Source organism: Vitis vinifera, chromosome 17, assembly GCF_030704535.1.
Source record: "Vitis vinifera cultivar Pinot Noir 40024 chromosome 17, ASM3070453v1".
NCBI classification, from domain to species: domain Eukaryota; kingdom Viridiplantae; phylum Streptophyta; class Magnoliopsida; order Vitales; family Vitaceae; genus Vitis; species Vitis vinifera.
In genome coordinates, this window is record NC_081821.1 from 18,250,973 (window position 1) to 18,268,509 (window position 17,537).

Here is a 17,537-nt window from a genome sequence, read left to right on the forward strand (position 1 = left end):
GGTTGTGATGTTGGGAAGTGACTTTTCCTCCAGCGTCTGAGCAAAGGTATTGCTTTAGATGTCCTACCTTGATGAGCCTCTCGACCAGATACTGGAGGCTTCTGCATGTTTCTGTTGTGTGGCCATGTTCCTTGTGGAAGGCACATCTCTTGTTATGATCCCTTGTGGATGGGTCCGTTCCTTGGGGTTTGGGCCACCTAAAGTCGGACAGGCCTTGGATCATAGGGAGAAGTTTTTCATATGATAAGGAAAGAGGTGTGAGAGGCGGCCTTTCCGGGCGACTTGGCCCTTCCTACCTTCGGTCAGATGGCTTTGGCCGGTCCGGAAGTTTAGCGTTCCTTTCCGCGGTACCTCTAGCTGCTTGCCCAGCAACCATGACTTTCTGGGTGGCTGCTCGTACATCATCTTCGAGCATTAAATATTTGTTGGCACGTCGGAACAAATCATCCATCGTTGTCGGAGGCTTTTTAGCTAGTGATTCGAAAAATGGAGTGGTTGGATAGATGCTTCGCTTGAAGATCTGTAGGACAACATCCATGCTGCAAGCCTCTACTTGAAGTACGGCTTGGCCAAACCGCTTCACGAATTCCCTTAAGGATTTGTTGTCTTGCATTTTTATGTTTTGCAGAGTGTTGATGTTTTGTTTGTGTCGAGCGGAGCACAGGTATTGTCCGACGAAAGCTTCGGACAGATCCCTGAAATTGCCAACAGAGTTGGGAGATAGGCGATGAAACCATGATAGGGCCTGCCCTTGTAGGCTTGTGGGAAATACTTTGCACAGCAGTGCGTCGTTGCCAATATCTAGCGTCATGAGTTGTCGATAATGCATGATATGATCGAAGGGATCGTTGGTCCGGTCGTATGTGGAAAATTTTGGTACGAGGAATCCCCTTGGGGGCTCGTAATGAATGATGTGAGAGGAAAAAGGCGTAGAGAGCATGTCATCTAGCCTTTTGCTGATGGAACCAATGGGTGGCTCGTTTGGGAGGTTTCTCCCAACTTGTTGTACCGCTAGGTGCGGGTGAACGTTCTGCATCATGGGGGTGACCATGGGGTCACGATGCAGGGGCACGTTCTACACCACGGGGTTTACCATAGGGTCGGGGCGCGTTGCCCCGGTTGTGGCTACTGGTGGCCTTGGTCTCCCAAGCCCTTGTGGGCCTAGTCTTGCGCGCATTGAATTTGACAACTGAGATCTTCTATCGCATTGTCTTTTTGCTGAAAAATGAGTAGAGTCCGAGCTTTCCTCACGAAGAGCTCGAGGCATGGGAGTGCGTGGCTCGTGCGGCCTCACGTTGCATGCTTCTGGGATAACTCCTGTTGTCCTAGGATATATTGATTCCGGTTCTTGTTGAGGCCTTGAATTTGCTACTTGGCCTCTTGAACGCTGACGTCGAGGAGGCCCTGATGTTGAAGCTTGGATGCGTAGTACCGCGTTTTCTTCTCTCAATATTTCTGTCTCGTGGAAGAGAGCTTTCAGCTGTCGTTCACTTGCCAACTGTCTTCTTTCAATGGCTTGGCGCCATTCAGAATTATCTTCTTCTCCCCTTCCAGATGAATGGCTCCGGGAAGGTGTGGCCATCTTTGCTGGTGACTGAATCAGTGAAAAAAAATTTCCCACAGACGGCGCCAATGTTGAAGCATCGCGTCCCTGACGATCCACGTAGTTGCCAAATGGATGGATGCACGATCTCAACCAATATAGGTTCTTGATTCAGTCGTTCCACCTGCAAAAGGCGTCCGGACGGGGTGTCCGGACGCACCCTTCGATGGTTTTGTCGCCATGGTCAGAGAGAGAGAGATAAATCAGTTGGCTTTTTACTAGGTATCGCAAGCTTACCTTCCTCTTTGTGTGAAGGTTGATATATATAGTATCAGAAGCTTTGATTCCCTCTTTAATGGTAGGGAGATATTTTGTGTTGTTATGATGACACTAGGTGGTGGCAGGGCCATCATCACCCTACGGGCAGTTTGACAGAGATCGTGGTAGGTGATGCGGCTGTCAGAGATCGTGGTAGGTGATCATGTGAAATGATCGTGGGAAGTGACTTGTTGTCACTTCATCTTGTCCCTTCACTCTGTAGGTGGCGGACGTGGGCCATGGCAAGCTGTTGTGATAACGTGTAAGACTTGCTTACTTCAGTCAATGATCCGGATAATTATACTCGGATGGCTTATGCTGGTCATCCGGATGTATTTGTGGAATCCGTTCGGATGTTCTATGCTTACAAGTGTCGTTTGAACTTCCTTGAGACGGTCCGGATACGAAAGGCACGTCACGTGTATCCGGATGAGGGTGATCCAGATGGTAATGCGTGCCACGTGTCACCATGAGGTGCGTGGCACGTGTTCTCAGGAGGGAGGGTCCCTACAGCCACCATGTCCACAAAAGAAAGATGCATAGTCCACCTTTGATGAGGATTCATACAACCACATAGAAGTGGAAAGGGGCTAGCATATAAAATCATTATAGCCAAGCATGGATTGAAGGAGCAGTCTACTTTCATAGAGAAAAACGGCCAGTGCACCAAGATGAGGGATCTTCATTTTCCATTAACAATTACATGGCTATAAATAAAAGGATGCCACATATTCTCTTCATGACCGTGTTTACATTGAGGGGATGCACAGTCCATAATGAAGACAACCTACATGCATAAATGGATCTCCACACGTGCTACAATTTTTAAGAGAAAATAGCTTACGCCTTTGGACTTTGAAATAGCCCCCATGCATTGATCTGAAAGGTAAGTTCACATTCTTATACTCGTTTTATTTTAGTTTAAATTTATCCATTCAGTTTAGATTTTTTATTTCTTGTTATTTCAATCTGTTGGTAAAATTGATTTTATGCTAAAGTTTTTATTTTTAAAACTTGTTTTCATCCATTTTAATTAGTTTGGATTTTAGTTTTGATAAGTACAGATGTATTCACTATATTAACTCTGAAGATTGGATTTTAGTTTCGATAAGTACAGATGTATTTTGTTGTATTGGTTTTGATGAATAATGAACTTTAGTTTTCAAATAATTGTTGATGCTAATTTGGATTTTAGTTTTTGATAAATAGTGAGGTTAGTTTGAGTTTGAGTTCTAAAATTTTCATTGAGTATTAGTTTCTTTAAGTTTACATGTTTGATGCCTTTTAAAAAAAATTATTGAGTATCCATTTGTTTAAATTCACATGCTAGATGACTCTTAAAAATTTATTGAGTTTTAGTTTGATTAAATTCACATGGTAGATACCTCTTTAAAAAATTCATTGAGTGATATATGGGATGTTATATTTGATTGAATTTTTAGTTCTTTTTATCCTTCATACTTATTTTATAGGCACCTTAGGGAATTCTTGAGTTTGAACTTTCTTTAAGAAAAGGTTTTTTATTAAATTGACATTTTGAGTTGAGTCAAAAAAAACACTTTTCAAAAATGAATTTTTCCATCATAAGTTTGGTTCCTTGATTCCAAATGAAAGGTAGCTAAAAAGGGGATCCAATTTAGCTTTTCTCTTATTTTCAAAACCCTCTTAAGTTAGAAATCAAAAATCTCTATTTTATGTCTATTGGTTGTGATTTAAAAAATCATTGGGTTTTTTTTTTTTTACTTCCCTTAAAGTCATTTCAAAAGCATTTACATCACCAATATAAGGTTTTAGAAAACATTCATTCTAGCTTTGGGCAAAGAACACACTTTCTATTAAAATTATGCAACTCATTTCATTTAAGTTGCATTTCTCCTTTGTTGGTTTTTCAAAAATTTGGTTTTTATTCACATAGGTTTGGACTTGTGCTCCCAAACTAATGGGGATACACAGGTAAAACTTACAAAAATTGAATGGGGACTTGATGGAACCCCTACATAAGAAAATTTTTCAAAATTCTTCCTTACTACCAGTTTTCACTCAACCACTAACCCTTTAGATTTAAAATTCGTTTCAATAACTTCAGAATATTTTTAAAAAATTTCCAAAACTTGTATGATTTTCCTCACTTCTTGAACTTGAACTTGAACTTAAAATTTCTTTTGAGTTAGAAAGCAATTTTGGAATATAACATATAAATGAGTTTTTAGGAGGGCTCTGTGTTCACCCGGTTCTGGACACCCGAAATTTTTTGTAAAAATAAAATAACAGATGACCTTTAAATTTTGATACTTTTTTTTAATTCTAGACTTCTTGAAATTGATTTTAGACATAAAATATTAAAAAAAATATGTTTTCTTGAGGGATATATGATTTTTCAAAGTCATACCTACTATACATGATGGGAATCTAGACATCCAATTAACTTTTTAAAAATATTTTTGAGTACTACCCGACCCTGGATTCATTTTTCTGTTATATAGACACTTTGAACGATGTGTGTGATTTTTTGTACAATTTTATGTGATGATTTTTTTTTTTTTAAATTCGTTTATGCAAGTCACTATTTTTTTTTACCTAATCTGGACCTTCCGAAACTTTTGGGTGTCTTTGTTGCAATTTGTCATTTGAATGAGTGTTTGGTTTTTGGTATCTTTTTCTAGATGTGTAGGAGTTGTTTCTTGAAATTTTTTGTAATAAAATTCCACTCCAATATATTTTTTTAGAAATTGTTTTGTGATGCTCCCTTTTCTAATTGCATGTTGATGACCTAGTACTTGCTTGAATTTGTTATCTATGTTTGGAGTCATTTGACTTATCTTAGCTTAATTTTGGCTTTGGTACTGTATATTAAACATAATAAAGATGTTGTATAATTTATACTTGTCTTAAACACTCTAGCATTTTTGGAGGAACCTTATAAATTATGCATGCTATCCAGGTACGCTCTCTATCATTTGCTTTTCGGAATTTTATGAACATGCATGTTGTTGTGAGCCTTGTCCATATTTGATTCCATCCTTAGGTGCCTAGAAGTCTATTCGATTTCATCTGTTAAAATACGTGTCGTATGCTATATTTTTGTGCTAACTTTAATGTTTTATGATAGCGCTTGAGAGGCAGTCCAGGTGCACATCTTAACCTTCCTTTGCGATTGTGATTTGATTTCTTTTTTGGTATGCTAGTTTTGAAATCACCTTAGCCTACTAGGGTTTTCTTTATTGTTTTATTTTCCCTTTTTAAATAAAATAAAATAAGTGGCGACTCCAACTTTTCCAAAACTAATTTTTCACCAATAAAAATGAGTCTTGCCATTGAGTGGGGATGCATGTGAAAAATGCGGGTCCACAAATTGGTGACTCCAACTTTTCCAAAACTAATTTTTCACTAATAAAAAAGAGTTTTGCCATTGAGTGGGGACGCACATGAAAAATACAAGTCCACAATTTTTTTTTTTCTTTTCTCATCTTATTTCTCGTCCACGATACCTCCAATACCAAGAGCATTGGCCCACATGTCGTCGCTGATAAAAACCAGTTACCAGCAGCCCCACGCATCGTCACTAACAAAAACCAATAATCGATAGCCCCATAATCGTCGACCTCTCTCTAGCCACTTCATCCCGTATCTCTCTCTTTCTTATCTTTTATTTATTTAGTTATTTATTTTTTATTATTATTATTCCTTTTTCATTTTACTTCCCTTTGTGCATCGCCATAGGTGCGCCACTATCTTCATTGTCGCTCCCCATGGCTATCGATCTCCCATTGTTGCTTCATCTTTATCCACAGTTTTGGGAGGTAGGTAAGTTTTTATTTTGTTTCATTTATATTTACCTTTATTTTATGTTATGTTATTTAATTTCTATAATATTCATTTACGGATTTGAGCTTGAATTTCGTTTAATTGGACTTGTGTTTGATGTATTTGTTCCATTTGGGTTTTGTTATTCGGGTTGTTGCTTTGTATTGGGCTTTATATATTCTTGATTTGAGCCATTAAATTTTATTCATATTGGGTTTTCTTGCTATTAGGTTGTGTTTTGGCATTGTGCTAAGAATAAGAAGAGCAAAATGGGAGCAGTTGGGGTGGTTGAAGCAAGGTATGGGCATGGGCAAAAAGTTGGTGGAGCTTGATTTGGGATAAAAAGATCACTTGCAGCAAGGAAAAGGGTGGGGGGATGGCTCTCTAAATTTTCTCTTCTTTTTGGATTTTTTTTTTCTTTGTGAGGATTGAAAGCTCTTGTGTATTTTGGAGACCTATTTGGGAGGTTGTTGGAGAGCTATAGACCAAGGGATTGCATTGTAAAAGGGTAAATGTGTATTCATCCTTATCCTCATTTTTTTTTGGTACATATTTGTATATGTTTCTACGCACATCTATATTTGTTTCCATGTATTTTTGTGTATATGTTTGGTTGTTTTTTGGTATTCATTGTTTTGTAGACATACTACTGTCATAAATATTCCAATATTATTCTGTTTATAATTTTTGTTTAATATTTATTTATTTATTTTGTTATTAAAGGAATAATGATATTAGTCATAGGTTATTTAAATTAATAAGGATTATTTGTTCATTGATTCACTATATGATTTTTCTTGTTTTGAAATTTTTATAGTAAATAATCTTTTTATTTTATTATTTATTTATCTATTTTGTCTCTTGTTTAAATAAAATGTTAAAGTTGATTCTCTTTAATAAACTAAAGTCATGGGTAACGCATCTCGGATTTTTTAAAAAAAAAAATTAAATAAAGTTTTTTTTTCAATAAATAAAAGTCCATTTTCTGTATAAAAGTTGTTAACATTTATTCTTAAATAAATTGAGTTGATTTAGTTTTGTAAATAAAATTAAAAAAATCTATCTTTATTAAAAGTAAATAAAAAATCCAACCGTTAAACTCATAATTTTATCTATTATTATTATTGTTATTATCTTAGGCAAAATTATGTCTTTAAATAATTTTTTTTTAAATATCCTTTTTAAGTTAGGTAAAATCCCTTTTTAGATAATATCATTATTATTATTATTATTATTATTATTATTATTATTATTATTATTATTATTATTATTATTATTATTTTCTTCTTATTCCTTTTCAATAAAACTCAAGTAAAAAATCATCCTTAAATAAATACTTACTTTGTAAATAATTTTGTAAAGGTTCTTTTTCCAAATAATTTGTAAATATTTTCCTTAAATAAAATTAAGATTGGAATAATATTTTCTTTATGAACAAAAAATCTTCTTTTTTTTAAGGAAAAATTCCTTTTAAATAAAATTGTAAAAATTTGTCTTTAGCAAAGGTTTATAAAAATTCAATCTTTTAGATAAACTCATAATTTTATGCTATTTTTAAGGTACATCTTTTTTTAAAAAAAAATAAAATTCAAAAAAATCTTCTTTTTAGTTTTTATTTTTTTAGCTAAGCAAATAAAATTATAAATTTTTTTTAGACAAAATTCTTTTTTTAAAAAAAAAAATTCTTCATGAATCTTTTAAGCAATTTATAAGCATCTTTATTTATTTACTTACTTATTTTTACTTGTTTATTTTTAATGATAAAAATAAATCAAATTCTTTTCAAATAAAATTGTGAAAATGTAGATTTCCTTTTTTTAAAAAAAAAAAAAAACAAACAAATCAAATTGGAAAATCATTTTAGAATGCTTTTGCGTATAAAATATGAAAAATTGGTTTTCTTTAAATAAAATTGGATGAACTCTTCTGTATTTATTTATTTGTAAAGCTCAAATCTTTAAGACATTTTTTATTTTTATATTTTTTTATCTTTTAAGTTCTAATAAAATTGAAAAACTTACATTTAAATCAAACAAATTTTTTTTTTCTTTTAATGAAACCAAATAATAAATCATTTTTTATAAACAAAAAGGGGGTTAAGACACTTTTGTAAATAATTTTTTATTATTATTATTATTATTATTATTATTATTATTATTATTATTATTAAATCAAACAAAGATTTTTTTTTTCTTTTAATGAAACCAAATAATAAATCATTTTTTATAAACAAAAAAGGGGTTAAGACACTTTTGTAAATAATTTATTATTATTATTATTATTAAATGGATTGAGTTTTAACATTTCTCTAAATAAATCTATAAAAGTTTTTTTAAAAAAAAAAAAAAAAATTCTTTAGCAAATAAAGTTATGTATTTAAATCAAACAAAGATAATTTTTTTTTCTTTTAATGAAACCAAATAATAAATCATTTTTTATAAACAAAAAAGGGGTTAAGACACTTTTGTAAATAATTGGTGAAAATTCACTTTCCAATTATTATTATTATTATTATTAATTGGATTGAGTTTTAACATTTCTCTAAATAAATCTATAAAAGTCTTTTTTTTAAAAAAAATCTTTTGCAAATAAAGTTATGTATTTAAATCAAACAAAGATATATTATTTTTCTTTTAATGAAACCAAATAATAAATCATTTTTTATAAACAAAAAAGGGGTTATTATTATGTATTTATTTATTTATTTTAAATAATTTGTATAAATCACTTTTCTTAAATGAAAAATCAAATTGAGATACTTTTGTAAATAAAGTTGTAAAAATTCAATCTTTTCTAGTAAATTGAATTTTAACATTTCTCTAAATAAATCTATAAAAGTCTTTTTTTAATAAATAAAAAAAAATCTTTTGCAAATAAAGTTATGTATTTATTTATTTTAAATAATTTGTATAAATCACTTTTCTTAAATGAAAAATCAAATTGAGCTACTTTGTAAATAAAGTTGTAAAAATTCATTTTTTTTCTAGTAAAAGCAAGTAAAAATAATTTTTGTTGCCAAATTGAAATTTTGTGACAAATTCTTTTGATACAATAAGTGTAAATAACTATTTTTGAAAGTTGAATACAAATGAAATTGAATCAAATTACTTTAAAAAAATAATTTGACTCTTTTTTTCTGTAAATAAAAAAATTGAAATCATTAATTCAAAATTGTTTTTAATAAAATCTTTTGAAGTTCCTTGAAAACTATTTTTTTTAAATGTTTTTTTTTAATCAGTTCAATAATTCATTTTGCATAATTCTCTTGTCATTTATTTTGTACATTCTTTTAATTAGATTTTATTGTCATTATTGTTTTGTTCCTTTAATCTTGGTCTCCATGATTAATTAACTAATTGTTGCAATTCTCTTAATTCATTTAGTAGAGACCGTAGGTATACGGACTTAAAGGGGTGCTACGGTTCACCATCGTACCTTCTCGATAGGTAACCTAACCCCCGAATTGAGACTCGATTTTTACATACATGCATTTTCCAAATAAAGAGTCACACAAGATTTTTTTTTCTTATTTTGTTTTCCCTTTAAAAAAAATAAAATAAGTGGCGACTCCAAATCTTTTCTAAAAATCAAATTTTCACTAAATGAAAAGTGAGTCTTACTATTGAGTGGGAACACATTTTTCATTTTGTGGACCCGCATTTTTCACATGCATTCCTACTCAAAGGCAAGACTCGCTTTTCATTTAGTGAAAATTACGGGTCCACAAAATGGTGAGTCCGTTGGGAATAAAAAAGATCAAACTTGAACTCGAGTTGAGGGAAACGTGGCATTTGTTTAATCTATCAATGGATATCCTCTCATGATCCCTTTGTTGTATATTTGCATGTTTTTAGGGCACGTGAGTGTTGACATGGTGATTATTTTCTATACATATTGCATGTGCCTTACTATATATTGATTCTTGTTATCATGTGTGTTTGTATATATTTGTTTATGTTTGTATATATCTATTTTGCATGATTGTGTACTACATGACTACCATTTTTTTGCATGATTATTGTCTGTGCTTGATTGCTATGATCAGTTATGATATTGACACATTGATGATATTGATTGATTCACTTGCCATGATTATCCTACTCGTTTTGATATGTATATTTACATTATTGTATATCTTATTTGTCTCGATACATTGATTTTCTCTATTGCACATTATTTTGATCATTTTTCATCATGTTATTTATTCTTGTTGTATACTTATATTGCTTGGCATGTTTCTTGTTTGGCTTGCATGTAGATATGGATGATATATTTGTTCTTCGTATGACTGTCTATTACATGACTTCTCTCCTTCTATGTGATGCATGTATTGCTTGTTTGTGTGGGACACACATCTATCCCTTTATCTCCAACTCCCTAGTCTCGGTCGACCTTGTTTCCCTTGATCTCGTATTTCATGAGACTTATTGCTTTGTTTGTTATCTGACTATGCTAGTGATTTGGATTAGGGTCTAGTGATGGGTTATATCTTTGTATGGAAGCATTTTGGAGGCGGTCAACACATTGATGCTTATTAGAGTCTGATCTTTGAAGACCTGTATAGCCTAGAGCTAGAGTTCAAGATATTTGTGTGACCAGTATGTTTTCTTTCTAGTTTCATAGGATTTTCAGATGCACCCACACCGTTCACTATGCACTTTAGATCACCATTGAGCGTTGAGAGATGCGAGAGCCTTCATCATTAGGAAACCCCTTGGGATGTGAGGTAGTACATGTGTGGAGGTGATGACCACCTTGCATGGAAGCGTTCTATCTCTTCGAAGGTGTGTAAAAGGTTGAATACTATTGGAGGGTACGATTGCTTCTATTAGAGATCCTTTAAAGTCCACCCCTACACCTATTAAAATCACCTTAACCCTATAGGTTGAGCCTTAAATCTTTTTATTAGGATTTCTTCCTCACACGTGGTGCATTTAAAAGCCTTCATGACCACTTTAGTCATAGCATGGATCCAGTACTCCCTATTTTGGTCTCCAATTGAGTGTGCTTAGAGATTGGTGCAAGTTTATGTATCAATTAGACCATCATTTGTCGTTTTAAGTTAGATTCTTTCTTTTGCTCATTGAGTTTGACGTGTTTTCTCCCTAGGGCTTTGGTCAACCTCTATTTCTTAACTTTAGCACTTTGTTTTAGTTTGTTGTTACATTCTATGCTTGATACTTTGGGATATGTTCGTCAATCATGATCACCTTTTTGCATTGTACACTTGTCATGGGTCTGATACCTCATTCTTTATTTGATGTTTGATTCTATTTTCACCTCGATGCTCATATTTTCATTACAGAAAGATGAAATGCACGTTTTCATATTCACACTTTTTTGAGAGATTTGTCTTTATCACCTTATTATTTTCCTTTATAGAGCTCGATTTGGAAATTGAGTCAAGTGCTTCCAGCCAACTAGAGTATCGATCTTGTGATAATGTTGTTCTACACACCTTTTTTTTTTTATCTTGGATTATTAATATGAATTTTCTAGTCATATTTGTAGCCTCATAATGAACACCTTTATGACTCTAAAGTTCCAATCATACATCCAGATTTTGCATTCCCACCTTAGGACCATGTGTTTACATGTCACATTGTTGTCTTCAGAGTCTTTTCTCATGTCCCACATTCGTTTTTATTTTTTTGCATTGTAAAAAGTCAGTCTAGGAGTCAGTTGAGTCTGGAGTCGCAACCTTGGAGAAGGGTTGGAGGTCAATTAATCAGATAAGATTCTTATCAGAGTTCAGAGAGTTCACTTGAGATGTCAGATGGGTTAGCTGCCACACTAGCTTCTATTCAAGAGTTCATGACCGAGATGAGTAGGTGTTTAGATCAATAAAGAGCTCATGCCAGGATCATCAACCAGTCGGTATCAACACTGACAAGAAATTCCCCATGCATCTCAGACAGCACAGGTTCTTGCACTTGGGACTTCATATGACGTTCCATTTCATCTATCAGATCATTGTGAGATTGCTCTACCACCTATTGCCATAGTGTCGCCTCCCATTATTCCCACTACTGATGACACTAGATTGGTTGAGTAGAAGGTTAGGGTTGAGAGAGTTGAGTCCAAGATGAGACAAATCAAGTTGTAGGATGGAGATTTGACTTGGGATGATACAAATGGCATACCGATGGCTAGCTTACCCACCAAGTTTCGCATGCCAGACATTGAGTGTTATAATGGAGTTGGTTGTCCAAATATCCACCTAAGAATCTAAGCATAGTCATGAGAGCATATGGGTTAGATGATGCACAACTAGTGGCTATTTTCTCCATGTTACTTAGTGGGGGCAACACAAAGATGGTTTGCCTCAATTGAGCCTTCGCGACTTCGCTCTTGGGAGAATCTAGCTCATGAGTTCCTAACTCAATTTGCTTATAATGTTGATATTGATATGTCCAGACGAGAGCTGAAAGCCACTAAACAAAGGTCGGACAAGTCCATTTCTTCATTTATCAATTTTTGGAGGGCAAAAGTGGTCGGTATGGTGGACTGACCTAAGGAGCAAGATCAGATTGATATGGTTCTTCAAAGCCTATAGTCGAGGTTTGCTAGACGTCTCATGGGCATTCCATTCCAAGATCTCAAGATTTTAGTTTAGACAACTTTTAGTGTTGAGAAGGCCATTGCTCGAGGATTATAGATAAATATTGTTCCTTCCCCTGTCAGTAAGGGGAAAAGGCCAATTGGATCATCTAGCAGATCTAAAGAGGTTAACACTATTAGCTATCAGCATTAAAGGCCTTTACATCACTCATACTATAGGTCTCTTACAATCAGAGCTCATTTCCCTCATTTGCAGTATTAGTATCAACTAGTTTATGCTCAGTAGCCTTACATTGCTCAAATTAGCATGTAGTCACGACCGTCACCTCTGAAAACTATTGGTCCCTAACCACCTAGACCATGTGCATAGAGGCCTGTGAGACAGTGCACTCCATTGGACATGACTTTGACTAGAGCTTTTGAGAAGCTCAAAGATGTTGGCTTGATTGTTCCTTTGTCACCACACCCTTTGCCACATCCCATTCCTCCTCATTTTCCTCTACATGAGCACTATTTATTTCATTAGACTCAAGGACATGTTATTGATTATTGTTCATCAATTTGCAATGTCATACAAGATTTGATTGATATTGGGTTGGTCAACTTGTTTAGACCAAGTGCGACTGCCAATCCCTTGCCTACACATTCTACACATACAATTCCCTCACCTCCTAGTCTTCAGTAGAGCATTATGGATGTTGATGATATTCTAGGATCACTTAACATTTTGAGATTTTCTTGTTTGAGGATATCTTTCAATTGATATGGGTGTGTCGCTTTGTAAAGCTTCAGTATGAAGTGCACCTTGGTTTGGTTATGGAAGTCCTTAAAGTTTTTTTTTTTTTTTATTGAGTCTAGTTTTGGTTCAGAGTCTCAATTTATAGTTCATGTTAAGAGTCCAGTTGTTCCTAGTCCCTTATGTTACACACATGATCTACTCGCTAGCTCATTTAGTGCTACGATATTTTTGTTATGAGTATATTTTCTTTCTTTCTAATGAGTATATTTTAAATCTTTTGTATTGATGTGTTGCATTGTTGATATGAGACATCTTTCACTTGCATAACTTGATCACTTGGGTTGACCTATCATGGAGGATATTAAGCATATTGACCCAAGATCAAGGGCTCAACCTAGGGAGTTTGAGATTATAAATCATCCCACCTTTTGATCAGAGTTGTACCATATCCACATTCATACCTTGACTCTTTGGACTCGACAACCCATTTATGATGAGCTTTGTATGGCATTACTCATTCACACTTTTACATGACTCTTCCTTCCATACATATACTATTCTTTCCAGTCCTTCTTTGATCTGACTAGGTATGGTCTGAGATAATTGGACCTATGGTCAACTTTGCACGTTGATGTTTTAAAAAAAATTTGGGACATCGTATAGGTTGGATATTATTTAAATGAGCTTATTACACTTAAGAGGTGTTCAAATGATACCTGGAAAAAATCAAAATCCAAAAATACTAAAAAATTAGCAATGGTATGAAGAATGTGAGGAATCCTCACATTCTTTGTACCCTCTCCATTCTCCACTTCTATGATGTTTTAAAAATGTTTAGGGACTTCGTATAACTTAGATATTGTTTACATTCGTTCATTACACTTAGTGGGTGTTCAAATGATGCTCAAAAAAATCAAAATCCAAAAATACTAACAGATTAGAAAGGGTACGAAGAATGTGAGGAATCTCGCATTCTTCGTGTCCTCCCTACTCTCCACTTCTTTGATTTTATTTTTATTTTATTTTTTAAATTTGGGACATCATATGACTTAGATATTGTTTAGATAAGTTCAGTACATTTGGAGGTGTTAAATGGATCCTTGAAAAATTCAAAATGGAAATTTACTAAAAAAATCAGCGAGGGGTTTGGATTTCCATATTGTTACTAATTATACATTTTTCGTATTTTCAATATTTCAACCAATTTTTTTTGTGTAATTCAATTCAAACGCTAAGAAATAATTTAGTCATATATTTCTCAATTAATAATTAGTACACAACTAATTTAATTTTAAATTAATATATATTTTTAAAATTTTATTTCTATTTTTTCCCATTTTTTTCACTTCATAAACCAATTATATTGCTTTTCACACTTCAAATATTCATCCAATTTTGTCAACAAATAATTTGATGTTAAAATAAATTAAATTTACTTTTCCCTAATTTATAAATTATATCACCAAATTATTTTGAATTTTTTTTGTTTATTTTAAATTTAATTTTTATCTTTACCTCTCGGATTTAATCACTTTATATTACAAAAATAAAAAAAATTTCCAATTTATTTTTCCAAAATTTTCTTTATTTTTCTGCTTCATAAAAAAAAATTTCTAAAACAAAATAATTATATTAAACATGATTTTATAATTGATCATTGTAACAGATGTTAACAATGTGTGCTGCATGGGATTAATTCCCATGGCTTTTTCTTATTTGTTTTAGATGTCATGTGTCTTAATCCTATTAGCCTAAAAAAGTGGGTATGGTATGAAAAGTGATTTCCGGTATTGTAGCATTACCGTCTATTTTATTTTATTTTTGGCCCATTATAAAAAATAAAATAAAGCCTACACTTTAATGAGATGCCCAAGCCTAATAGCTAATTAAATATAAAGCATAGGCCCACTTTAATAATTTCCCTAACATTTAGTATTTTCTATTATTTTTGGAAACCGACCATGGCCTTTTCTTCCCGTCTTACTTTTGGAAACCCACCATGGCCTTAGGTTTCTCTATTCTATAAATTTTTTACTATGTGTGGAAACAGACTTTTTCCAATGAAATGTAGTTGGTATCAAAGGCATGACCCACCTAGGAAGTGGCTGCCCTATTCTACCAACTCATACGGGGGAACACTCACAAATGTTATCGGCGCAGTAGGCTAGGGATCATTCCCCCAAAGGCCTAAACGTCAAAGCCATGGGCCTACAAGTTACATCAAAATATGAAAATTAATTTCCAAAAGGTTGATACATATCTCATTTCGTTTTACGGGGTGGAGGTCTTTTGGCCGGCCATGCATGCTTTGAAAATTCACCTCTTCAACTTTTTTCCTCTTTCTAGAACTCTTTTGGGTCCCCCTTTTCCGGCATCCTTTGGAGCCATCTATGATATTAAGTTTGAAAACGTCAAATTTTTGCTTAATATGTTCATGAACCACACCCTTCAAATATGGTATTAAGATTATGTTTAGATTTGAATTTTTTTTTAAAATTAGACGTGTGTTGTAATACTTGGAAATGTTTTTCTTTGTCAAAATTTTAAATACATATATATACAATAATCAAATAAGCATGGTAATAAAAGATGTGGTGGGTGTGCTAATAAAAGGACAGTCCACAAAGCATAGTGAGCAATAATATATAGCTTGGCTTGGCATCAAAGCATAGCAAATAAGTGCTCCCAATCTTCCAACTCAAGCAACGAGTTTGTGGCCTCCTTAGCCTCCATCAATTCTTTGGAAAAGAAAACATCACCCATTGGATGTTGTTCTTTCCTTTTTCTACTAATTAATTAATATTATGGATTATGATCTTCATATACTACTAAGATACAAAAGGTAGGTAGGGATCACTCTAAAAAAAATTAAATTTCTAACCCCATTCTTATCTTGTTTAAGCTCTCCATTTAAAAGATTCAAACTTTAAAGTGGTTCTTGGCAAGAAATTTTGTTTTTCAAAAGTCTAGATTGAAGGATGCAAGAGGACTAAATTCCGGTTGCCAAGAGAGTTCCCATTACAAGGTTAATTAGAATTTGTAATGAACCACATATAATCTTATTCTAATAAGCTCTTTTACATAATGCATATGTAGTATGCTAGCTACAAGTAATCATACTCCTCCATTGAGAATATCCATAAGGCGTTGATCTGATTCAACTCTCTCCAGTCGCATCTGATTCCTACACTTTTGAATGAATTCTTCAACTTTTCTGTTCAACTCATCATGACTTAGCAATTCATCCTCCCTCAGATATGGAATTTGAGTCTCCCTGAACGATGACCTTGCTTCCACAAAAGTGCTGGACTTCCTCATCTCCCTCTCCCTGGGGACCAAGCTGCTGCTTCCATCACCACATGATGGTGGCATATCCCATGTCTCGCTCTTCCTGAGGTGCCGTGTGGCTGGAATCCCATGTTCCTCCAAGATCGCTTTCCATGTCGCCTCTAGGCTTTCATTTTGCCCTGGAACAACTGCTGTGCTCTCCAATTTCACCGCTGTCTCTTCGGCAATGCAGTTCCAGCGACTGTCGTCCATCACCATGGAGGTTTTCACAGGCGCTTCCTCATCACCGGAGACCTCTAACAAAACATCTTTTACTGATGAGTAGTCCAGTGGTGCAGTGCATTCCTCTACAAGGGAGGAGTAGTCCAGTGCAGTGAATTCCTCTACAAGGGAGGAAGATGAAGATGGAGAAGATGAAAATGAAGATGCAATGATAATGATGAGGATGAGAATGAAGTTGATAATAATGTAAGCATAAGGGGGAGACAACCAGATTTTCAACCACGCACAAAAGCTTGGAATACCATAACATAAGAGGCTGAATGTGTATGAGATTTTTGGTGTTGGATTCAACATGAGGACAGTGGAGATGATGCCTATTGATAACAGCACCTGCTTGACAACCCAGATGGCCATATGGAATCTGCTTATACTATTACAAATATACTTCCAAAGCATGTCTGAGGCCATAGCTCTATAACAAGTTCTAAACCAGAAAGAAAGAAATGATAGAAAGAAGAAGCAACCTCAAAAACTCGGTTCCTTTATCAAACCACAGCAACCACGGCTGAGAATACCTTTAGGGAGATCGATATATAGCATTAATCTTGCTATTCTCAAGCAAAAATAGGAGAAAGCAAACTAAAGCTACCTACACATTTCTGCCAGTTTCTGATCAAAATATGGTGTAGAGAATCAAAGGAAAACACCAGACATAGATTGTATTTGGGAAACTGAAATGGAGCTGCCCAAGAATCAAATGAAAGGGAGGAGCCCAGAATAGGGTAAAGGGGACAAAGGAGAACATCTTCAAAGAAGCACAGTGCAGAGGAGAAGGTACGGAATCAGCCAAACTGGGCTCACCACAACGCCAAGCTGCTGCTTTTATAGAAGCAGACGTGCTTAAACTCCTAGTTGTCTCTGCCTTTAATCATCCTACCAAGGAAATTATGAACTTACCAAATGGATACAATATCAAATTCTCAATACTCTTTGATGCTTCCAATAATAACATTTTAAATATTTATAATATTATGACTCTTGGTAGTATCACAAATAATTACA

General features: G+C 33.9%; 1 protein-coding gene across 1 annotated transcript; it reads right to left on the reverse strand.

Annotated features, from left to right (window-relative positions):
• Positions 1-16,079: 16,079 nt before the first annotated feature.
• Positions 16,080-16,943, reverse strand: LOC104882441 (uncharacterized). Its single transcript, XM_010665654.1, has one exon. The coding sequence runs from the start codon at positions 16,941-16,943 to the stop codon at positions 16,080-16,082; it is 864 nt and encodes a 287-aa protein (XP_010663956.1).
• Positions 16,944-17,537: the final 594 nt, after the last annotated feature.